General features: G+C 34.1%; 3 protein-coding genes and 1 long non-coding RNA gene across 4 annotated transcripts; 1 reads left to right on the plus strand and 3 right to left on the minus strand.

Moving 5' to 3' along the window:
• Nucleotides 1–1,765: 1,765 nt before the first annotated feature.
• Nucleotides 1,766–13,637, minus strand: LOC119638922 (acetylcholine receptor subunit beta-like 2). Its single transcript, XM_038036036.1, has 11 exons — nt 13,573–13,637; nt 13,068–13,261; nt 11,345–11,473; nt 11,066–11,251; nt 10,557–10,689; nt 9,928–10,055; nt 3,393–3,568; nt 3,165–3,317; nt 3,016–3,095; nt 2,844–2,950; nt 1,766–2,147 (listed from the first exon to the last, which is right to left on the minus strand). The coding sequence occupies exons 1-11, from the start codon at nt 13,631–13,633 to the stop codon at nt 1,932–1,934; spliced, it is 1,563 nt and encodes a 520-aa protein (XP_037891964.1). The 5' UTR covers nt 13,634–13,637; the 3' UTR covers nt 1,766–1,931.
• Nucleotides 13,638–15,194: 1,557 nt separating this feature from the next.
• Nucleotides 15,195–19,172, plus strand: LOC119638921 (zinc finger protein DZIP1L). Its single transcript, XM_038036035.1, has 6 exons — nt 15,195–15,248; nt 15,324–15,446; nt 15,505–16,767; nt 16,822–16,999; nt 17,150–17,312; nt 18,599–19,172. The coding sequence occupies exons 1-6, from the start codon at nt 15,239–15,241 to the stop codon at nt 19,091–19,093; spliced, it is 2,232 nt and encodes a 743-aa protein (XP_037891963.1). The 5' UTR covers nt 15,195–15,238; the 3' UTR covers nt 19,094–19,172.
• On the minus strand, nt 17,515–19,026 carry LOC119638925. The gene is made up of 3 exons (XR_005247507.1): nt 18,942–19,026; nt 17,817–18,211; nt 17,515–17,741 (listed from the first exon to the last, which is right to left on the minus strand). It is a non-coding gene; the product is annotated as an uncharacterized LOC119638925 (long non-coding RNA).
• LOC119638924 (DNA replication complex GINS protein SLD5) lies at nt 19,135–20,002 on the minus strand. Its single transcript, XM_038036037.1, has 2 exons — nt 19,372–20,002; nt 19,135–19,302 (listed from the first exon to the last, which is right to left on the minus strand). Exons 1-2 carry the CDS (start codon nt 19,934–19,936, stop codon nt 19,181–19,183), a joined length of 687 nt encoding a protein of 228 aa, XP_037891965.1. The 5' UTR covers nt 19,937–20,002; the 3' UTR covers nt 19,135–19,180.
• Between the last annotated feature and the right edge of the window lie 2,095 nt (nt 20,003–22,097).

Genomic DNA, 22,097 nt, shown 5'->3' on the forward strand with positions numbered 1-22,097 from the left:
TAAGCTTAGAATTTGATGCTAGTGAAAAATACATATACTTTATGGAGTCTCTGCTTCTGTGCGTTACAAACGTTTTGAGAAAATAATTATATTCGTTATCTTTTGATGATGAGTATAAAAACAAAAAACTGTTCAATTTTATATAAATATTTATTCATTTTATTAAGAACTTCAATGAAAATGTGGATTTTCATTAACCGTTCACTTCATATGTACAAGTATATTCAATTTGACGTAAGATATAACACTTGAAAATATCCTCAAAGAGCCGGACATACATATGGTAATAATTTCATTGTATCCTAGTATTTGTCAGATGCAACGGATCTTCCTTCCTTATCATCCAAGAGGACGGCTTCGCGTCTTTTAATCGCTTTTGCTGGTTCTGTTTGCAATGCGTCGCTCAATTCGTGCAATTGGCATCGGCAGACATCTGCAACAGCAATTTCATTCGCCGCTTGTGGTCATGAACACTCCGTTTCGGTGTCGATATGGATTGCTTTCCCATGGACTAACCCATGAATTTTTGTGCTCGCGATTGTCGTAGTAGATCCACTTTTCATCGTCACCGAGTACACAACGGAAAACTCTTTTTTGCGTGGTAAGCATTAAAACCGCGATGTTGAAACGAAACCAAATGACATATTCAATCAATTCGCATGATAGTTACTTTCCTCCTCTTATAAACGTCTAGAAACAGTTAATCCTTCAATTGCTAAGCTGTTCGGAAAGTCTTTGACACTTTGAGCTAGGTTTTCGTCCAATAAAGCTGACAATTCATTGTCTTCGAACATTTCTAGTCTTCCAGGCCGTTCTTTGTCATTGATATAAAAATCATAAATTTTAACTCGTTGAAACTAAAACCGACAATTCGTATATAACTGAGCAGCATTATTTCTTTAAATCCACCAATGAATGTCGGAGACGCAATTTTGAGGGAGATGCCGTGCATCTGTTTGCACTGCATAACTCAGTCATACTAAATGGAAAACTATTATTTTAGGTAAAGAAAGGTCAAAATAATCGAATTTAACCGTTATGTACTTTTCACCAATACAATAAAACTTCCATCTCTCAGTTGTTAGAGAATATAATTTTTTTTGAGCATAAATTGTTTACAAATGAAAAAATAATATATAAGTTTGATCTACAATTGTCATTATCTTTGCTCTTTTTCCAAAAATAAATTCCACATTAAAAAATCTATGGTACATATATATCCAGTCGTTGCCGATATGAATTTTACAAGTCTAAATATAATATATATATACATATATGTATGTATATATGTATATATATATATATACGTATATATATGCATAAATATAGGCGTGTATATTTAATAAAACATCGCATTATGCACAAAAGGTTACAGGAAGAAAGTTTTTGCTTATAAACTTATTTATGCTTTATGTATTTGCGCTCACATAAAATGTTTAGCAAGCGAAGAAGAAAATTCGCAGAACAATTACAAGCCCTTTGTGTTATCTGCGAGTTTCCAACGGAATGAACTTTTTCCATAAGAAAACTAGAAATCTTTCCTAAAAACACGAAACAAAGCAAACGAAAACAATTTTGTTGAATTTGAAAATTTTTGTTTTATTATAATTCTGTGCGTGTATATGTGCAGAAGTATTTTTCTTGATTACATTCATAGAATAAATTAAGATGTGCATACATTTGTGCATTTATTACATTAACGCTATTTCTATAAAATCTTAAGCGCACACATGTTATCACATGCCCTGCGCCTGTGTGTTATTCCTTCCTTCATTTTTGTTCTTCTATTTTTTTGTTGTTTATTCAGTTTCGATGAAAGTAGCAATGAACCTATTTTAAAACTTGGAAGATAATGTCGTTACTTTAGTTTTCATTATGCGAGAAAATTTTTAACTATAATTATGGATATCATCGATAAATATATAAATATCTTAATTAACTATTTGACGAACTATATCTGGCGGTAACATGAAATTATTTTTCCTTAACGGTATTTCACTCAACTGGCGATCGATAGGCAATCGTGTGTCATATAACGAAGGTGATTGACAAATTATAGCAAATGTACCGAAAATGCACGACAACGTAAACGTCCATAAGAAGAAACGATCCAAAACCATCGAGACAAATTTCCAATCTTCAACGATCTTTTAAAAAAAACAATGAAATAAAACAAAAAGAAAATGGTAAATTTCCAGTTATTTTTAGAAAAATGTCCCCTACGAAAACTCTGTACGGAAGCTAAGGACCTGGTTTAAATTTGGTCGCCATTCTAAGTCCCAAGCTAATATCGAAAAGTCTACTTACGAGTAATCAGCAATTTATTGGGAATATTGTGTACTATTCCGAGTAATTTTTCTCTATTTCGTATTTCTTATTTTTCCGTCTCATTAAAAAGAAACAAGCGAGTTTCTAGAGTCTGGTCATAATTATTGTGCATAAAATTTAATACAAATGGAAATTCAGTTCACCATTTTTGTATTTATCTTCGGGCAGTAAAGTAAATATATACATACATTCTTGATCAGTCAAGATGTAAAATCTTTGTGACGCAAAATATAACGAAAAACTAGACATGATACCTCTATAAGAGCATAAGCAATAGACAATAACTTTTATTTAATATTTGAACCTACTGTCAGTATTTTCTGTGGCCAGTTAAAAGAGCAGTATATACTATCCCGCAGCAATTGACACATGGATTGCAACGCTACGTTGCGTGGTAGCTTATCGCAAAACTCGCAGTCAAGTCTCTTAAAGAACAAAGATTTCATTCTGTTACGCATAGGCGCTCGGCATCGCTTAAATCAATTGCTTATACCCTGCATTTAAGGAAAACTTACCTCGTTATCCTTATCAGCATCCTTAATATGTTGTGCTATAAAGCGTACTGCACGCAGAGCCTGTAGTACTTCTGGTGTCAAATTCCTCGGTATAACATTATCAGAGTCTTAACCAATGTAAAATTCAACAAAAAATATGAAAGTGGTCTAAAAAATTTTTTTAAATACTCACCAATGGAGTTTTGGTTGCCATTGTCGTAAACAGCATCTTGGCCATCCTTGAAATCGTTCGGAAAATCGCTTATGCTATCTCTAAATTACGAGACAAACGAGAAATTTTTCAATTATCTTTTAAGCCGTCATTTTGATTTGTCACCTTACCGCACATCGATTTCATTTGTGTAGCCATTACTAGGCGTGGTGTCGTCGTAATCCGGTAGACTATATTTAGTGCGGCGCATCATCATTAGCTTCGGCATAAAATGTAAAAACAACTTACGCACCAATGGTGACATCTTGTGAGTTGATGGCGACCTTTATACAAACGTACGCACACGCAAACTCATGTTTTAAGATAACATCGTGTGATTTATAAAGGAATGCACTTACCTAAAATGTATGTTTAGCACACAAACAGTTGTCCAGACAGACAACGAGACCAATATCATAGTAAATAGTAAATATTTTCCTAGCAGTGGTACAGCCAATGATGTTGGCGGTATAATTTCGGCCAACAGCAAGAAGAATACAGTCAATGAGACAAGTATAGAAATACATAAAGTAACCTGTCAACGATATGTAAATTGCATATACCATATGTGTGTGTCTGTATAGGATTATTTTTTTTTCTTTCTTTTCATTAACTGCTTTTATAACAATATGTCAACATCAACTATTCCACTGACCAATCAAAGCAAACATTTAAATTTAAATATCAATTACAGAATCAACTAACATGACAACATTAATGCAAATGCTAGTTAAATCATATGAAACACAATTACAAGCCAGGCTTTGCCTGAACGCTAAATGGATTGCTAAATTTTCTTAACTAAGAGCAAAGCAAATCTAAAAGATAAACATCATAATTCCAAACACTTCTCTTTTGCCAGAAGTTTTTCAGTGAATTTTCAATGAAGTAAAATCCTTTAATGAAGTCTGAAAGACAAACATGTGAAGAACGTATCTTCAATTCAAACAGATTGGTTCGATTGAGATGATCGGATCAGAAATTGTTGACGGAAAGCCAATTATCTTATTTGTTAGTTGCCTCAGGTTAAAAACAATCTTAGAATTAATTTTAAAATTAAGTGGAAGTCGAACACAGACAATTCACAACAATTACTTCTAAAGGTAAAACTTTTTTATCTCGAATTAAATTATGCCGACTTTTCCTTTTTCAAAATGAAGCTTATTTTGTTTGTTGTACGGAAAATAAGGCGCTCCGCACGTAAGCCAAATTAGTTGAATGTGTAACATAAAGATGCGTGTGTTGATGTCGTTAAACGTAAATACTTTCTACTTGACGATTGCAATAAACAAATTTGTATCAGGTTATATCAGATATATTGCCGACATGACGATATGCAATATCTCCTTTGACATTGTCTCTCTATTTGAAGGTATGAAAAAAATGTCAGTCAATATCGACTACGCAAAACGGTGTGGCGATAAGAAAATTCATGATTTCAGTTGTAGAAAGGCACCAAATTATATATTAAAGTGCTTATTAATATTTCAACCTAGCTTAAAGATCGATTCCGCCTATATTACAGCAAAATACACAAAAAACACACAAATCAATTAAAAAAGTATTTTCGACAAGTCGTTTCAAACTTAAAAACTTAATTTTAACTTAAGTTTACGACGGTTTAATATCTAATAGCAATATAAAGCAGAAGACTTCATACAATAGAAAGTCGGCCATTATTGGCAATAAAAAATTGACGGGGTGGAAGCCCAGACTATCAGTACGACGTTGATCACAAAAAAAGTGTTTTCTCTATCTCAACTTTTTACTGATAATAAGGAATGGAAGATTGAAAGTGAATAAGACGTTCAACTACTTCGGGGTAAATCAACATCAATTCGAATCCGAAAAAGAAAACAATACTCCACCTCCTTTAAAAGGACAAACAATAACCACACCAAATGCTAAAGCGCGCTTAAACTGACACAGTAAGTATTGCTAAGAAAATGTAATTTGAGCCCAGGAAAAATCTTTCTGAGCGCAAAAATAAGATGTAAGAAGGCAAAGAGAAGCACACGAATTAAGAGACGATTTTCATTAGATACGAATTCAGTTCGATCTATTAGGTGCTTGCACGTATTTTGATCAACGACCAAAATGATGATCAAAATTAATAGGATAATGCGAAAGTAATGTACAGAACGGTTATATTCGATGCTTTCGATGACCTTTCTCAACCTAAAATAATAACTTTTCATTCAGTATTATTGAGTTAACCACCGTACACAGAGGCTAATAATGGGAAGCTCAAAATTGTATTTTCGACATTCATTACTTTAGTTGTTCGATTTGGAGAAATCTGCTGCCGGAACCCGTCAAGCATTTTTAGAAGCTTTTGGTGATGCTGTGCCATCGGTCAATTTTGGCTTCAACGGCTTAAAATTGATGGTTTTGATGACAATGACAGAGAACGGCCCGGATTAAGTAATTCAAACTCCCAAACAATTTTCGAACAGTTTAGCAATTGATGGATCAACTGTTTCCGTTTACATGCGATGGAAAGGTCCAAAAGGAGAGAAATTGGCTATCATGCGAATTGACTAAAAGTATCATTTCGAAGGGTTTCAATATCGAATTTTCATTTCTTGCCAGCCAAAAAGAGAAGAGTTTCTGTGGTGTATTGTGACTGGCGATGAAAAGTGGATCGGCTACGGCAGGCCCAAACGCAAAAAGTCATGGATTAGTCTAGGAGAGCCATCCACATCGACACCGAAGCCATAAAATTTTGCTGTGCATTTGGTGAGATCAGCAAAGTGCAGTGCATTACGAGCGGCTAACGAATGAAAGTGTTGCTGCAGATGCCTAGTGATGTCAATTGAACAAATTGGACGTTGCATTGTTGCAAAAAGATCAGCAATACCGATTAACAGATGCGAAATCATCCTCTTGTATGACAATCCTCATCCACACGTTGCAAGAGTTGTCAAGGATACACTGTTCCAGTTAGAATGAAAAGTTCGGCCGCACTTAGCGTACTCACGAGATATAGCAACTTCTGATTACAACTTGTGCAGATCGATACAGCATGGCCTGGCTGGCCCGCGGTTTTGATATGCTGAAGGAATGCAGGTTTGTTACAAACCCAACCATGTTCTTTCGTCACGGTATCGCTATGTTGCCAGAAGAATAAGAAAAGGTTGTAGAAAAAAATGGAAAATAGTTTGATTTATATATATCGTACCGATTTTTCTCAATAAATTCTTTTTTCAAGTGACAAAATGATCAGATTAAGTGCAAGCACCTATTATATACGAAAATTGTTTTAATTCCATAAGTAATAGCAGGTCAGGCCAACTTATCGGATGGTTTTTTTTTAAATTCTGAGGGCGTCCAGTAGAAAAAAAATAGTATCATTTAACATATTTTTACTTGTAAGTATTTTTTCACTTTATATTCACTCCTTGTTTTTGCCTATTTTCAATCAACAACATATATTTAGTTTTTACATTGAATTTATACTTTGAGGGTTAAAACGTCAAAGGTACTTATCAAAAGTAAATGCATTAAATATACTAATCAATAGCAAATACATTAAAAACATCTTAACACAGACATTGAAAAACTAATAAAAAAATACTAAGCCGCAAATGCCATTAAATGAATAACAATTATACACACATGGTTAATACGATACATCTATACATTAAATACATATTTCATATATGAACGACCTTTTGTACTTAAATAACCCTACAACACAAACATATACCATGATTACAAGTGGGCACTTCAACATATATATATATATATAAATATATATATATATGTATATATTAGTTTGGAGAAAAAGAAATCCATTATTTTTTCGGTAGATGGCTGCACTGATAGATTTCTCGTAAAGTATCGATCAAACAATTTCAGATTTATGCTCGTTGGAAAGATGACATTTCGCACTAAAAAAAATTCTTTTCTGTTTTTTGTTTGGTGCATTCAGTTATGAGTTTCAGCGTGTTAAAAATGGAAGTGAACAAGGAGAAAATTCGGTACATTTTACAGTTTTTCTTTGACAAAGGCGAAAATGCAAGCCAGGCGGCTAAAATTGTGAATGGTGTTTATGGTTCCGATACTGTAACAACCAATTATGTGCAATTTTGGTTTCGTAGATTCCGTTCAGGAATTTTTGATGTTAAAGATGCACCTCGCACAGGTAGGCCGGTCGTCGAAAATCTCGATAAAATCGGAGAAATGATCGAAGTTGACCAGCATGTTAGCAATCGTAACATCGCCCAGGAGCTAAAAATCGACCATAAAACAGTTTTAAACCATTTACACAAAAGCTGAATTCAAATAGAAGCTCGATGTTTGGGTGCCACACCAATTAACAGAAAAAAACATGATGGATCGAATTTCCATCTGCGAAGCCTTGGCCAAACGGAATGAGATAGACCCATTTCTTAGACGGATGGTGACTGGAGATGAGAAATGGATCACATACGATAACCCTGTGCGAAAACGATCGTGGTCAAAGAGCGGTGAAGCACCTCAAACGGCCAGGAAGGTTTTGCTATGCATTTGGTGGGACTGGAAAGGGATTATTTATTATGAGTTGCTTCCCTATGACCAAACGCTAAATTCTGATCTCTACTGTCAACAACTGGACCGTTTGAAGATAGCGATTGACCAGAAACGGCCAGAATTGGCCAACAGGAGAGGTGTCGTGTTCCACCAGGACAACGCTGGGCCACACACATCTACAGTGACTCGCCAGAAACTTCGGGAGCTTGGTTGGGAAGTTTTAATGCATCCGCCATACAGTCCGGACTTGCCACCAAGCGATTATCATCTTTTTCTTGCATTGCAAAATTTCTTTAATGATAAAAAATTGGAATCTAGGGAGGATTGTGAAAATCGACTACTAAAGTTTTTTGCAAATAGAGACCAGGACTTCTATGAGAGAGGCATTTTGAAGTTACCTTTAAAATGGCAACAAATCGTACAACAAAACGGTGGATATTTGACCCAAATCGGACAATCCGAAGCATGTTAAATAGTCCTGAAGTTCATATAAAAATAATTGATTTCTTTTTCCCCAAACTAATATATATATATTTATAAATATATGTACATACACCACGATATTGAAAATATTAACAATAATGTACCATACATTAGTTTCGCACGGCACAATAATTATAATAAGATTAAATGTACGAATGCTTGTTTGTATGTACAACTACAACAATGTGGAAATATGCAAATTTTACAATCGATGAAAAATTACTTAATGAAATTTCACAATTACAACGCTCTTACATATACAAATTCTGGTATATGTAGGATTATGTTAGTACATGTGTAAGGAATTAGCATAATTTATATAAAAATTCTAAAGATCATTAAAAGTATAAATTATGCTTATTTTGGTAGGAAATTGAAAATAGAAAATAAATACAATACGCACATAACGAGATGAAAAAAGGATATCAGGGGAAAAAAACAAGTAAGTTGAGCCAATAATCCTAGATACCCACCAGTGCGACCAGTGAAAGTGCGACACTCGCAAATTTCTAGTAGTTTTGGAGACTGTGAGACTCTTCTTTAAACTCAGTTGGCCACCTACGTGGTCGGATTACACCGTTAACATATTCTTAGCCTACAAGCCTCATTTCAACTTTCCTCAGTAATGTTTTCCGTTCTTCTGTACGTCAATCCACAATAGCCATCCATTCAAGATACATATGTCGGACGCGACAAGTTTATTGCCATGACTAACTTGAAACTGTTTTACCTTCAGTATCGAATAGCTTATGCTCTGCGATAGTTTTCGTCAACGATATACAATGCTTCGCTGGCATGCAGGTTATAAGTACCCTTTACTTACGAGCGACTCTCTTTTAGAGACACTCAAAAGGTTGTTTAAACATGGTAAAAACTATAAAACAGGTCAACATAAAAAGCTTTCAAAATTTAAAGAGGGAAACGTCATGTTATAATGCACTGAGTAGGACAACATATGAAGGAATTCACGGTCGTTTTGAGATCTACTCATTCCGTTATCAGAATGCATGAATCGTTATCGGCAAATGATTGAAGCATTACTGTGACCATGGGCTTTCTATTACTTTTTCATCAAGCTTATAATCCAATTCAGATCAGATTTGCCAGACCGTCTGGTTAAATAATTATGAAGATAACTTACTACCACTTTGAAGTAAAATTTATTTGTAATTGTGAAGGCATCTGGTAATCTGGCGTTGCTAATGGTAGGCTACGCACTAAGTACATTAATATCCAACCGATTAGATAAAAATTTAATTGAGGACAGAAGAGGGATCAGTTTCCGGGTTATACTACGTTTTCTCAGCTTTACTAAAAAGGCATCGTAAATTTCATTCCAGCGTAATTAAGTGCTGTTTCTTTTGATCCAACATTAGCTTACCCAATTTCCATTTTCAATCATTTCAGGAATAGCAGTACTTCCATTGCGCTTCCAGAAAACGAATAAATTCGTTTAAACTGAGCTTCTTTTCCTACTCAGCTTTCCCCATTTTAGAACTTTGTCTAGTAGAGAATCCGTATCTTTTCACAGTTTCAAAATTTCTATATTAACTCTGGCGACGCTAACAATCGAATAGAAAATGATGGACAGACGGAGAAACTAGTTGAAATCTAAACGTTAGCATTCATATATATTCTGGTCATTTACAAAAACTGAAGATGAAACGACTAACGCAATGAAATTTGTCATAGTGTACAACAAGCAATCAGTACAAATGGAAGGCATGCAAATAATAGCCAAGTTTATCTTTATGTGTCTGTTCAGGTGATCATGTTGTTGTTTAAATGAACATATAATGAAGGAATTACAAATTGTTCGTGTATTCCAGCGACAACTAAAACATTATACACCCGTACAGATACATATAAATTCTTTCCAATATTTACATTACTTACCTTTTCACCCGAATCGCTAGGCAAATAGAAGACCAAGACAGTAAGAAAGGTTAAGGCCACACAGGGCACGATCAAATTTACGGTATAGAATAATGTTTTACGTCTCATCGTCAGCTTAAATGTAATGTCTGCAGTACGAGTTATTTGATTGGTTAGCAAAAAGGAAAATAACAAGCAAGAAAATTATATTCGTCCGTGACCGAAATTACTCGAGAAAAAATAAAACTTTTATAATCTATTATATCGAGTAGGCGTGGAATCGATACTTTCGAATCACCCGTAGAATATACGTCGAAATTTTTACCATTTCATCTGCCGCAACTTATGAGTAAATTGCAGGAAGCCCAGAAAGACGAAGAAGTTTGGGTTTACGGTATACTGTAGGCATATTCTTTGATCAATTGGCCACATTTGTGGATTTTTGCAAATTTTTTTGAACCCTTTCTCTCAACTCTTGCGACAGGAAGTATGGTTATCAACTTCAGATATAGAGAGACACAAACGGACATTCTTAGGTTGATTCAGAGTGTGATACAGTTCGGAGCGTACATACTTTTTTATGTCTCGAAAGCTTCCATCTTCCTTCTAGGTATTGTAAAAAATATACAAACAGGAATCATAAAAATTACCCGAAAATGGTTCCAAAGTGTCCGGATAATATTCCTCGTTTTTAGTGGCTGGAACTTCTAGAATGTCCCATTCAACCGATAAATAAAATTCGCTTAAATCAATTCCAACTTGCACCAAATTGCTGCCAGGAACCTTATTAGAAAAAATACAAAAGTTTCACATAAATTTACCGCCTGCATTCCGCGTACATTACTGAACTAAATTCCTTAAGGTAAACTCTTTACACTTCATATCGAAGAGAATGAGCGAACATATCTATGCACGTGCATATGTATGCATGCACGTTGCTTTACGACTTGACAATAAATACATTTTTTACTAACATTTATTGCCATTGGACAACGTACATACATTACAAAATCTCTTACTATAGTAGCTATTAAATCTCTGCTCAATATCCCTCACATACTGTACTCTCACTTGCCTACGCTCTCTCTTCACAAGCATTCTTTATCTTATTTAGGGAAATGATTTTATTATTATTGGACATTTATTTCCCTTGGCTTACCTGATCTAAATGTTTCAAATCCACCTGTGCACCGTTGTATGTCCATGAACCGAATTTCATAAAACAAATTTGTTCATCGTATGGAAAGTATTCGACATTCATTTCGCACGATGACTTATAAATTGCTGGCGGTTCCCAAAAGACTTCGCCGGTGTATTTTAAGGTTGCTTTTGTCATGAGCGTTACCTGTGGATGAGTTGTGCAGTATTCAAGAAGAAATCTTGCAGTGAACGAAATGAATAACGGCAACTTATGAAAAAAGTTTTTGTTTATTTTTACCTCATAATTACCGTCCCAGTTATTATAAAGCACAATGTCCGGGACCCAAATATGTTCCGAAGGTACATATAATTGCTCAACGCCGCCATATTCTTCGGGATCCCAACGCAGTTTATAATCGAACCAACGCTTTTTCAAAAATTAAAATAATATTTTAAAATTATTAGCTATTAGTTGAATATTAATTCAAAAATTAACAAAGGACGACCGCCTCACATCCTCTCTTTACTATGGCATATAAAGCAAGCAGCTTTGCTTTATACACCTAGGGACCATATTAACAACAACGCTGTTCCGAACCAACTTTTATGTGGCGCTACTAAATATCTCGACCACTCTCTAGATCTTTTGTCTAAATGATCTTAAAGTGTGTGGATTTTAGTATAGAGATTTAAAGTGACTTTTCAATTTTTACTTAGCACTCCAAACGACAATTCCCTCTGTACGCATATCCCGATGAAACCCACCTTCACCTTTGCTTATAAACCTCCAAACAAGCAAATTAGAATATTCTGATCTTTTTAGGGTTCCTAAAATGCGTTTTTTAACGCTGGTCGGTAAAACTTCAAAAACCTTTATGGAATTAGAAATTGCGTTCTCAACAAATAGAAAACGATTTTATACAAACTTATTTTATCAAAAATTTGATTTTGTTAGTAATGCGGTATAATACGATATGTCAGATACGATATACGATCGGCATGCATTTACGATCTACCTTGATCATTGTGGTCAGGATAGAAACGGGAAAAACATCGTTCTTGCTTTTACCACTTGTCTATTCTAATTCTAAAAACAAGGAAGAAGCCTTCCATCTTAGAATACACGTATTCTGATGCAATATAATAACATTCAATTATATCTCAGTATGTCCCGCTTTCCAAGCGTTAAAAGATGGGAAAATTGTGCCAAAGAAAAACATATGTTAAATTTTGCATGCAAAACTTGTTGTTGTCAAGTCCGTAAAAAAAATATAAAGAAATATTCCTTAGATTTTTGAATAAGTTGATGCGTAAATTTCATTAAAAAAATACCTGCTTAACTTACGAAAACTGTTATACATTCAATACGACATTTATTTAAATAATTCTGAAATAATACGATTCAACAACGGGAAAAAAGGGTTTTTTCTTTTAATTCGAATTTTCGCAGTGACTCACAGAAACATATATACAGCGACAAAATATTATTGAGGGAATATTGTGATCAGAAGTCAGACCGTTTTGTGTGTACTTATGGACTGGATTTTCCCTGTACACCAGTTTTAATTGGTTTTTCATAATAAAAATGAATGATTCTTATTTTATAAATATATAGAATAGATTTCATTATTACTTTTTTTGTACGGTTTTTTTTTTTTAATAAATATATAGGGTCTCCAACTTATACGATTTTTTAAAATTGCCATATGTCGTATGTACCTTTTTAAACTGTTTTTCTTTTTGGCACGGATTTCTAAGAAACACGTCTTTGTGGGAGAAAAATGTTGGAGGTATTTTATCAAGTTCCGCAGAACTACTTTTGCAATGGCAAAATTCAACGATTTACTCTATGAATTAATGGAATATCCCACATATTTGTCGCCTTTCTTTACGGTTCATATACTATCAAGCATCAAAAAGATTTCGCTTGATAAACTCTTGTTAACGACAGAGGAAATTGTTACAGCCGTAAATAAAAGTTTTTAATTTACTAGAGATTTTTAACAAAAAATATTATTTACCTGTTTTACCCATAAATTCGTGGTCATAACTTGATTCCTTAGATTAACTTCAATCAATTGAGACAGCTTCAGACCAAGCCATACCGTCAGAGTTTCAGTGTTATTGACAACAGGTCGTATGAGACGATTATAATTACTTAATAAGTCGTCATAAAGGCGTTTTGTATCCGGATTGGCTTCGAAACTTAGAGGAGCTAGATTGAAATAGTAAATAATGAAATGGAAAATTAGGAAAACGTGCTAAATAACCTGTTGATATATGTATGAATGCAAAAATTTGTAAACACACCGCCTGAGAGGACGTAAACAAACATTTCAAAGCGAATTAACTTATTGCTCATGTTCGCTTCGATTTCTCTTTTCGTTCATTTCATTTTAAAATTAAGACATGCGCTCTTTATCAACAGTACAAAACATAAATTGGTTTACGGGGATACACATACTCTTCGATATAACTTCTTTCACTAAATATTATTTTGGAAAATTTTCAGGTATTGTTACTTACGCGTGGAATTCACTTCAGAACTTAAAACTAAACTAAGCAAAGTAATTAAGATTTTATTCATCTTTTTTATTATTATTATGAAAAATTTTACATAACTTTTTATAAAATAAATTCCTTAGATGTTAACTTTAACACATGTCTAGTTTCCTGTAAACTGAGCCATACCTAACGCTGACTTAGGTACTCGCAACTGAAGAGCATCACAAATTTCGGCGAATTTGAAACACAATCACACAATATGTATTATTGTCACAGATATTCTATCATAATATTGACTTACTTGAAAAGTTTCTATAACGGAAATGCTAAGATAATTTTATAAATGAATAAAACTTCACAGAAAGTGCTAATCAATCACTTTACACTGCTCCCAACTGTTTTTCAATTTCTTTCATTCTTGAAAATCATCTCAAGCACTTTCGCAGTTTCGCCATATCGCCTCTATTTAATAGTTATTCATAACGAAATATTTTGAAATGTAGAAGCAGAGGACAATCAAAAGACTAAATCGAATGGACGAGATCGATAAACTAATAATTCTTCTTCGACGATGTCTTCATTAGAAGTTTTTGCGCCAAGAATTGTATAAACTGACTTAACCCTGAAATGCATAGCGATGTTGATCTGCACAGTATGTTTAAAATCTCGTATCCCTTTATGTAGTAATATTTTTTTAATGCTTTTTGTAACCGTTAAATGCATATTGTTGCCAATTTTATAGTAAAAGAGTAATCCAAGTTTTGTACAATTAATTTTTATGCCAAATTTCTGCTATGGGCAGTTTATAAAACCTGCAATAAACATTAAATATAAAGATTTACTTTCCATAGGACTGGTTATACGAAAGAGCTCTTATTGGCCCGTCCGATGTAAGGTTTTTACGTCAAATGATGCCGAAACACTGTTACTTAACAAATTTTGCTGAGAAATTTTCAACATTTTCTTCATACAGTAATTTTTTCAAAATAAGCAAAATGAGCTCATTTTTCTCAAAAACGAGACCTATAGGTTGAACACATAATTATATGGACAGACGTCGGACGAACAGACAAAATTAGATTCAAAAAACAGTCAGTACAATAACGTCAAAAAATTATATTCGGCTTTGCTGAAACTTTTATACCCACCATTTTTATCCTATTAAAGTTTGAAAAAAAAAAAACCAAGAAACAAAGATTTCAAATTGACGCTGTTAAGTGGGTGTGGTTAATTTTGTCGATTTTTGTAGAATATATGAAGAAATTCGTACGGTTTGTCATACCTTTTCAGTATTAACCTGCGTGTAAAGACTTCCAATGTTTCTGCTAAATTTGAAGCTATTATATTCAGTTTTGCAATTAGGAGAATGTTCACCACAGACCTTACACAGACAACCGTTTAAACATGATTCAAAATTTGATACTGATCAACAATAAACACGCTCTATGTGGTCTTTGAAGTTTCGTCTTGCAGGTTACAAACGTTTTTACAAAATATATATACCGTCGTCCTCTTAGATCATTCTAATTGTCACGTACAGCCGAATTTAACGTATTCCGTGCCGCAAACAGCATAGGATATTAGAACGGACATAAACGCCACTACTACAGTCAAGTTTCAAGCCAAAAGTACTTTACTAGAGTATTAATAGTACTCTATGAACTTTTCAATTCGCCAAAACTAGCTAATGTCACTAGGTAACATATAAGTTTATTTTGTAATCAGACAAACAAGTCAAAAAAAATTATTTTTAATTATTTCTTTTAATTCAGTTGGAAAAATACGAAAAAAAAATATGCCACTGAATTTCGATTACAATTACCCTCAAGCAGCACGAGAAGCTGGATTCAAATTGCGCCTGTACAAAGATGGTCCACTGGATTGGCGTGTACTTGGTAGTATATATACGTTTATTGATATTACAAAAAATTTATATAGAATTCACACTTTAAGGATCCGTCGAAGTCGAACGGATTTTAAAAGATCAAAACCTGGAACAAATCGATGATGTCGTGGGGCATTTATCCGAAGTGCCGTTAGGTTCTATATTGGAAACTAATATACTAGACAGCGGCATAGCCAAGTATTTTCTACTTTCCCAATTCTCCGTACAATACCTTTTGTTTTGCCGGACGTTTCTGGCAGAGACCGTTAACGATTTAAGGGAATCTCATGGCTCAGCTCAAATGGAAGTGGCCACTTTGAAACGTTCCCTATCGGAAGCAAATAATGAAATACTACAGCTCCATAAGAAGATCACCCACATGGAGGCCATACATGAGGTTATCTACCCTTGCCACTTATGCACCAAAAACTTTATAAGCAATGATGCTCTGAATTTGCACATATCCCGCAAACATAACGCCAAAGTCGAAAGGAAACTAGAAACGCCCTGTCTAATAGCGAAAGAACGAGAACATGATTTGAATTTAATCAATACGATCAAACTCGAACTAGAGATTAAGCAACTTAAGGAACGTTTAAATAATGCGGAGCGCGAAATAAAGGAGAAAAGCTTGAGCAATAGCAAAAGATCAACACCACAACCTAACGGCAAAGGAACGGAAGAACTGAAATCTAAGCAAAGCATAGGGATTCAGAGTAATTTAACCGAACTAAAAGAGAAAGATGATAACAATGAAAATGCTATTGAACACAAAGACCAAATTTTAATATTGCAAGAAAAGCTAAACGATTTTGAGACGTGGAAGCAAACGCAGAAAGAGGAAAATTCTGAATTTTTTCGCGATATACATAAAAAACTAAGTGAACTAACTGAAGCCTTCGAAGGTTGCAAACATCAAAAAGAGAAAGCGCAAGATGAAATCGAACAAGAGATCCATAATATTCACAGCACAGCACCTTCTATCGAATATTTGGAAGATTTCTTATTTAGAAAGGTGGAAGATATATCTAAACAAAGTTCAGACAAATTGGAAAAAATGGTCTTAAAATTAGAACAAAATTACAAAGAAAAACTGAAGGAATTGCAAAATGATTTCAAAAAAATTGCTGCCATTAATATCGAAAATAGCAATCAAAACGAGCAATTACAAAAAAAGAGTACTGCCGACGTAAGAGAGATAAAGCGATGTGAAGACGGCGAGGAAAGAGAACGGGATATTATTTTTGTTGCAGAGGAAACAAAGACAAAGGAAAGCATCAGTTCAAATAGCAATAGAACATTTGTTCAAACGGCCCCCACAATGTTGAAGAGTAAGCCCGATATTTTCTCCAAATATGCATAAAATGAAAATACAACCATCTTAGTTAGTTTCGGTGATAGTGACAATGACGAAGATTCTTCTACAAATATATCAGAGAGTTTGGAAGAAGAAAATCCGGGCATTGACTCCACAAGTTGTAAAAAATCGACACAACCGGACAAAACATTTGTCGTGGGCAGAGAACAAAGTTGTCACAGCAGGACGGAATTAGTTAGCAAAACGTGAGTAAAATGCGTGGACGAGGAGAACTTAAACAACTGTTTCAAGTTGATAAATAACAAACCTTCATTTAAGTTAAACTTAAGCTTAAATTTTCAGAAAGTTTTGATAATTTTTTGCCCATATATGTCGTTACTACTGCTTCTTTTCAGCATTAAAATTAAACCAAAAACAATCATCCGTGAAGATGTAAAGAAATTGGCAAATACCCGCCTTAAGGCTCTGGGTTTGGATGCGAAGACGAAAAGTTTAAGCCAAACTTCTATGAAACGCCTAACTTCTGAATTAAATGAGAAAAGGAACCGAATGACGCAGGTAATAGACGTAGTCTATAAACCAATATATAAAATCACTTTGAAAGTAGGTATTATTTTTATTGAGAGAACTCTTAGTAGCATGACCACTATTCACTTACGAATTCATAAATCAATGTTTTTTAGATCCTCTCGCAATTAGGTCTTATATCGGATTAAAGACATTTACCAACAAAATATTTCTTACTTCCCAAATTGTAAGAACTGTTGGCATGACCTCTGTAGCAGCTTTTTGAAGCTTAAAAGATACCTTCAATCTCCAAATTCTTCTCGCTCCTGTGTGGCTTTCCTGCAAAAATAGCATTTTGGCAGATCGAAATACGAAAAAACCAGGCTGCGTTGAGTTTTGTCCAAACATAATAAAGAGTAATCGATTAACTCAAATAATTTCGCCATCGATTTCCGACAGTTTCGCATTTGATGTCCTCGGCTATGATATAGAAATTCTTCGCATTATCAAAAAAAAAAAAAAAACAATTTATAAATAAGAAGAGCTAAAACTTACCTTATGTGGACGTGGTTTCACGATCCCAGGCCGTCTCGCAAAATAATCACGCCATTTACCACAAGACAATAATTACCCCACGTTTTGTCAGCCTGCAACACTTTCTTGTAGGATAGAAAGCCTATTTACATTGAATTTAATTACTTTGTCGTTAAAATTGGATTAACACGACGTGATGTCGCTCAAATTTTATAATAACTATTTGCTTTTCATTTTTAGAATATCAGTGCCGAGTAATGCTTTTCGTACCAAACAATTCTTTCTGGGTTATTAATTTTCTTGTTATCAAAGTAATATTGTCTTTCTTGGAATGGCAAATCAGCGCAGATAACCATGTAGGTAATGCCAAGTTTGTTGGATTTCGCAGAAAAGCAGCCACCCTCACATCAAAAGCGCTGTAAAAGTGAATTCTTCGTATCATGCTTAGTACCACCTCACATTGAGGAAAATATAGATCGATTTCGTTGTAAGAAACACGCGGACCTAGACATCCATACAATCTGCCTCGAATTCAATTTCTTTAAAAGGAAACACCAACTTTCAATTTCTTGATTACGTAACGCATGTACATCAAACGAATTGGGTAGTAATTTTCCCTAATGGTCTTTAATCGAACAAGTTTTTTTTTTTTAATTTCGGTATACTACAACGCGTTGGTTTCAATTACTCCATGTCACATGCGTTTTAAAAGAATGTATTAACGAATGGACTACGCTACGAAAGCGTTCTTTGAATACGATTATAAAAAAAGCTAAAAAAAAGATTTTGAATTCAATTTTCAGAAATATCCAAATTTCCATGCGACACGTGATAAAATTAGGAGGTTTGTGGATAAGCTATGCTCATCGAAAATGCCGGCTGGCGCACAGATTTTACTGGAACAAACGCGTCCCAAGAAACCGAGAGAAGATAATCAAGAAAAATTAAAAGACGCGGACAATGATGAAACAGATGACGACGGAGCATCACCTGTACAGGCTTCAACACCGGTTAATGAAACTAGCACACTAGCACATGACGAATTTAAGGAAAGACTAGAAAGAATATTAGCGTCCCCTATTAAAAAACCTGACAATTACAAGCCTCACATAATTAAGGCCGTGGTACATCAAGAAGACAACCGACCAGTGCCTTTCCCCCGTAAAAAAGTAATGTTCGAACATGCAAACGTGTCGACAGAATACACTGAAAATGGAGGCGATCCAGAAGTCCCAATAACAAAACGCAAAAGCAGTCATAGGCTTCTCTCAGATGACAATTTACGAAGTTTGCTATAAGAGAAAGATAATTTAAAACGCATCTAAATTTTAATATACGTATATATATATATATAATTAATGCCGAATGAAAACAGAAATTAGGTCTCAAATTAATTTAACTTGGTTCTTATGTATTAGATCTGCTATTAATTGGTACGGAATTATATGTTGCGAGTTGGCAGCCAAATCTACTTCCTCATCATCCACACCTACTACTACAGATGGGACTAAAAAATTAAAAAAAAAAGAACATGGGTAGTTTTATTTGCTTCCACTTGCCTTTCGCCGTTTTTTACCTGAAACCTTTGCTTTAATAAAGACATGGCTCATTAGGTTTGGTCTAACAATCCTTTGATCCGCTTCAGATCTTTGCATATTTGGCATATATTGCAAAGCTACTTGTTGGAAACAAGTTTCCATATTCTCATAATATTCTTTCGCAAATTTTGTCTCCTCCTGCGACAAACGTTTTTCGTCAGGTTCTCGAACTGATTCTTCATTTAGTATGTGTTGGGTAAAATTTTCAATTTTTCGTAAACGACACCGCAAATAGCTGACCATTATATAGCGTATACGTTCCAATTCCATTTGATGAGCAACATAGCGAAAATCATTCTTATTTAAATCTTTCATATTCTCTTCCATATGAGCTATTTGACCCATCATTAATTCTATCATCTCGCTTTGATGCATTAGTATTTCTGGAGCGCTCATTTCATTTGTCCATGCCGTTTCTAAGAACTCTAACACTTTTTGAGCTGTTATCTCTTCGGTACCATCGTCGGATTCAATACCATCGGCGATTGTTTCGGTGTCAAGCAAGCCTGCCGGGCCATTATCGAGCTTTTGTTCTTCGGACATGGAAAAAATGAAACAAGAAACACAAAACAAATCGCAAAAGGTTCTTTTTTTTTTGTTAGAAAACTTCTTCTTCTTCGTTATTCAGCAAATTAACAACCGAAACTTCGCTGCGTGTGCAGTGAACACAGAGTTCCGTGTTTGGGCCTTAGTAAAGTAGGGTTACATTTGTTATATAATGTTATTAATTATTTTAGTGATTATTTGATTAAAGTGTTTTTTTTTTTTTTTAATTTTGTGTATGATATGTTCGTTACGTTATTTTCTTTATAATTTTTGTTAAAATATGCGTATTACTCGTCCGCCATGTAGGATAGAACAGAAGAGCGAGGAGTGAATTCCGATGTGTAAGATGTGATATATGAGTTTAAAAAGTTATATGAAGAAATTGTTCGATATGCGACCAAAAACGTGTAAAAAAGATTAGGTTTATAAATTGGCTGCAAACGCTTCTATGTCTTGAGGAGATGATTTGAAAAAAGAAAAAACTGCGGCGTTAATTGCGAGAGCGCAAAATGTCAAATGCTGTTATCACAAAGACCACATCTACTCAACTTGCGAAGTATCGAATGAGGAATAGGAGCGGTAACATTCAGATAGGGTCTTAGATCCAATAGAGATGAGTGAAAAATGTTTCCAGCTGAACAAAAAAAAATAAAAATAGTACTTGAGTATTAACGCCAACCCGGCAACAATTCCGTTAAAAAACCGATAAAAAGCAACCTTGTAAACTTTTATAAAAAGTTTAAAGTAAAATTAGAATAATAATAATATATTAATAATAGTATTTTGCCACGGTGGCGTTAATACGTAAGTACCATAAAAATTTAGTTCTTCTTTATTCTTTGGAATATTATATCTTCTTACAAAGAAAGTTGGGGAGAAAAGTTTAGTTAGTCTAGAAGAGTATCTTTCAATATCTATTGTTAAGCATTCATAAAGGAGGTAACTAAATAGTGTTTGAAAAAACAAATTTCCAATGACGAAAGCCATACATAAACCATACCTAAATGGCTTTCAACGTACGCCGTCCAAACGAGAGACTCTTAATTAAAAATAAATAATTAATGCTTAGATTCTTAAACTTATTTGTTGACGATAGTAAACGCCTCCACAGCTCGTAAGTGTTGCGTACGAAAATTTTTAATGCTATGACTTTTGGGGTTTGTTATTGTTTTTGGACGCATTGTTGTTATTAGTTAATGATAAATATTTATTTTTTCATTATTTTCAGATTTTTCTACAGGCAGAAATTTGAGTACATGTTGAGAAATGTGAGAGTCTTCGAGTTTTGAAAGGGTTGGAAAAATTATTGAGAAAAGTTGAATGATATGAGATTAGTTAATCAAATTCAAATTCTTTCAAGCTCCTTTTCTTCTTTTGCTCGTTACATAAAATTTCAAGAATAATTTTCTCAAATAAAAGGCTGCTTAATCTGGCCCTTATATAGGTAGCAAATAGATGACGTTTCGTTAGTCCAACTGAATTAGTGTAGAAGTAAATATTGCTCAAAAATATTTGTGATCACTTTTACTAAAATTTAAAATGGCTTAAAAAGATGACGGGTTTACATTGTTTAAGAGGTATTCTAAACGGATATAAAATCCAAAAAAAAATGTAAAATTTGAAAGAGAGCGGTGAGCAAATAAATAGACAAAACAAAAGATATACAATTAGAAAGAGAAATAGGCGGTTTTGATGAAAACAGTTAGCTTTTTCAAATGAGAGTAATCGTCAGCACAAAAGATGTCAAATAAGTTGTTGTATTTACGAAAACAAAAGTTCAGTCTGATATTGTTCCGTCTTTTACCCTGGAAAATAAGATGTTCTGTGAATTTAGACATCAGGCATAGGTCACAATAGCCACTGCCAAGTGCGCAGTTTATTTTTAGAGAGGGGTGTCATAGGTAGAGTTGATCTTTAGTCTGCAGATGACCTTGATCTCTCAAGACGAGAAGAGAATCCGGTAGGGGTTTGGAGAATATGGATGGAAATATTTTGTATAAAAGACGATCGGTTTTTCCTCTGGCGACGTTTATGTATTCCTCATTAAGATCGCTGGTGAAGGTATTTGGCAGATATTATTTTGCAGATATTATTTCATCACGTGGAAAGAAGTCAGATTTTTCATTGAGACAGAAGCCGCAATGACAAGGAATCCAGA

The sequence above is a fragment of the Glossina fuscipes genome, unplaced genomic scaffold, assembly GCF_014805625.2.
Source record: "Glossina fuscipes isolate IAEA_lab_2018 unplaced genomic scaffold, Yale_Gfus_2 111, whole genome shotgun sequence".
Lineage (NCBI taxonomy): Eukaryota > Metazoa > Arthropoda > Insecta > Diptera > Glossinidae > Glossina > Glossina fuscipes.

Coding starts and splice junctions, on each gene's coding strand:
- LOC119638922 (XM_038036036.1), bottom strand. CDS start 13,633: ATGAATAAAATCTTAATTACTTTGCTTAGTTTAGTTTTAAGTTCTGAA. Junction 11,252..11,344: donor ACTGGGACGGTAATTATGAG/GTAAAAATAAAC, acceptor ACTCATCCACAG/GTAACGCTCATGACAAAAGC. Junction 3,318..3,392: donor GTGCTAAACATACATTTTAG/GTAAGTGCATTC, acceptor GTTTGTATAAAG/GTCGCCATCAACTCACAAGA.
- LOC119638921 (XM_038036035.1), top strand. Junction 15,447..15,504: donor ACTGGATTGGCGTGTACTTG/GTAGTATATATA, acceptor TCACACTTTAAG/GATCCGTCGAAGTCGAACGG. Junction 17,313..18,598: donor AAAGGAACCGAATGACGCAG/GTAATAGACGTA, acceptor TTCAATTTTCAG/AAATATCCAAATTTCCATGC.
- LOC119638924 (XM_038036037.1), bottom strand. CDS start 19,936: ATGTCCGAAGAACAAAAGCTCGATAATGGCCCGGCAGGCTTGCTTGAC. Junction 19,303..19,371: donor TATTAAAGCAAAGGTTTCAG/GTAAAAAACGGC, acceptor TTAATTTTTTAG/TCCCATCTGTAGTAGTAGGT.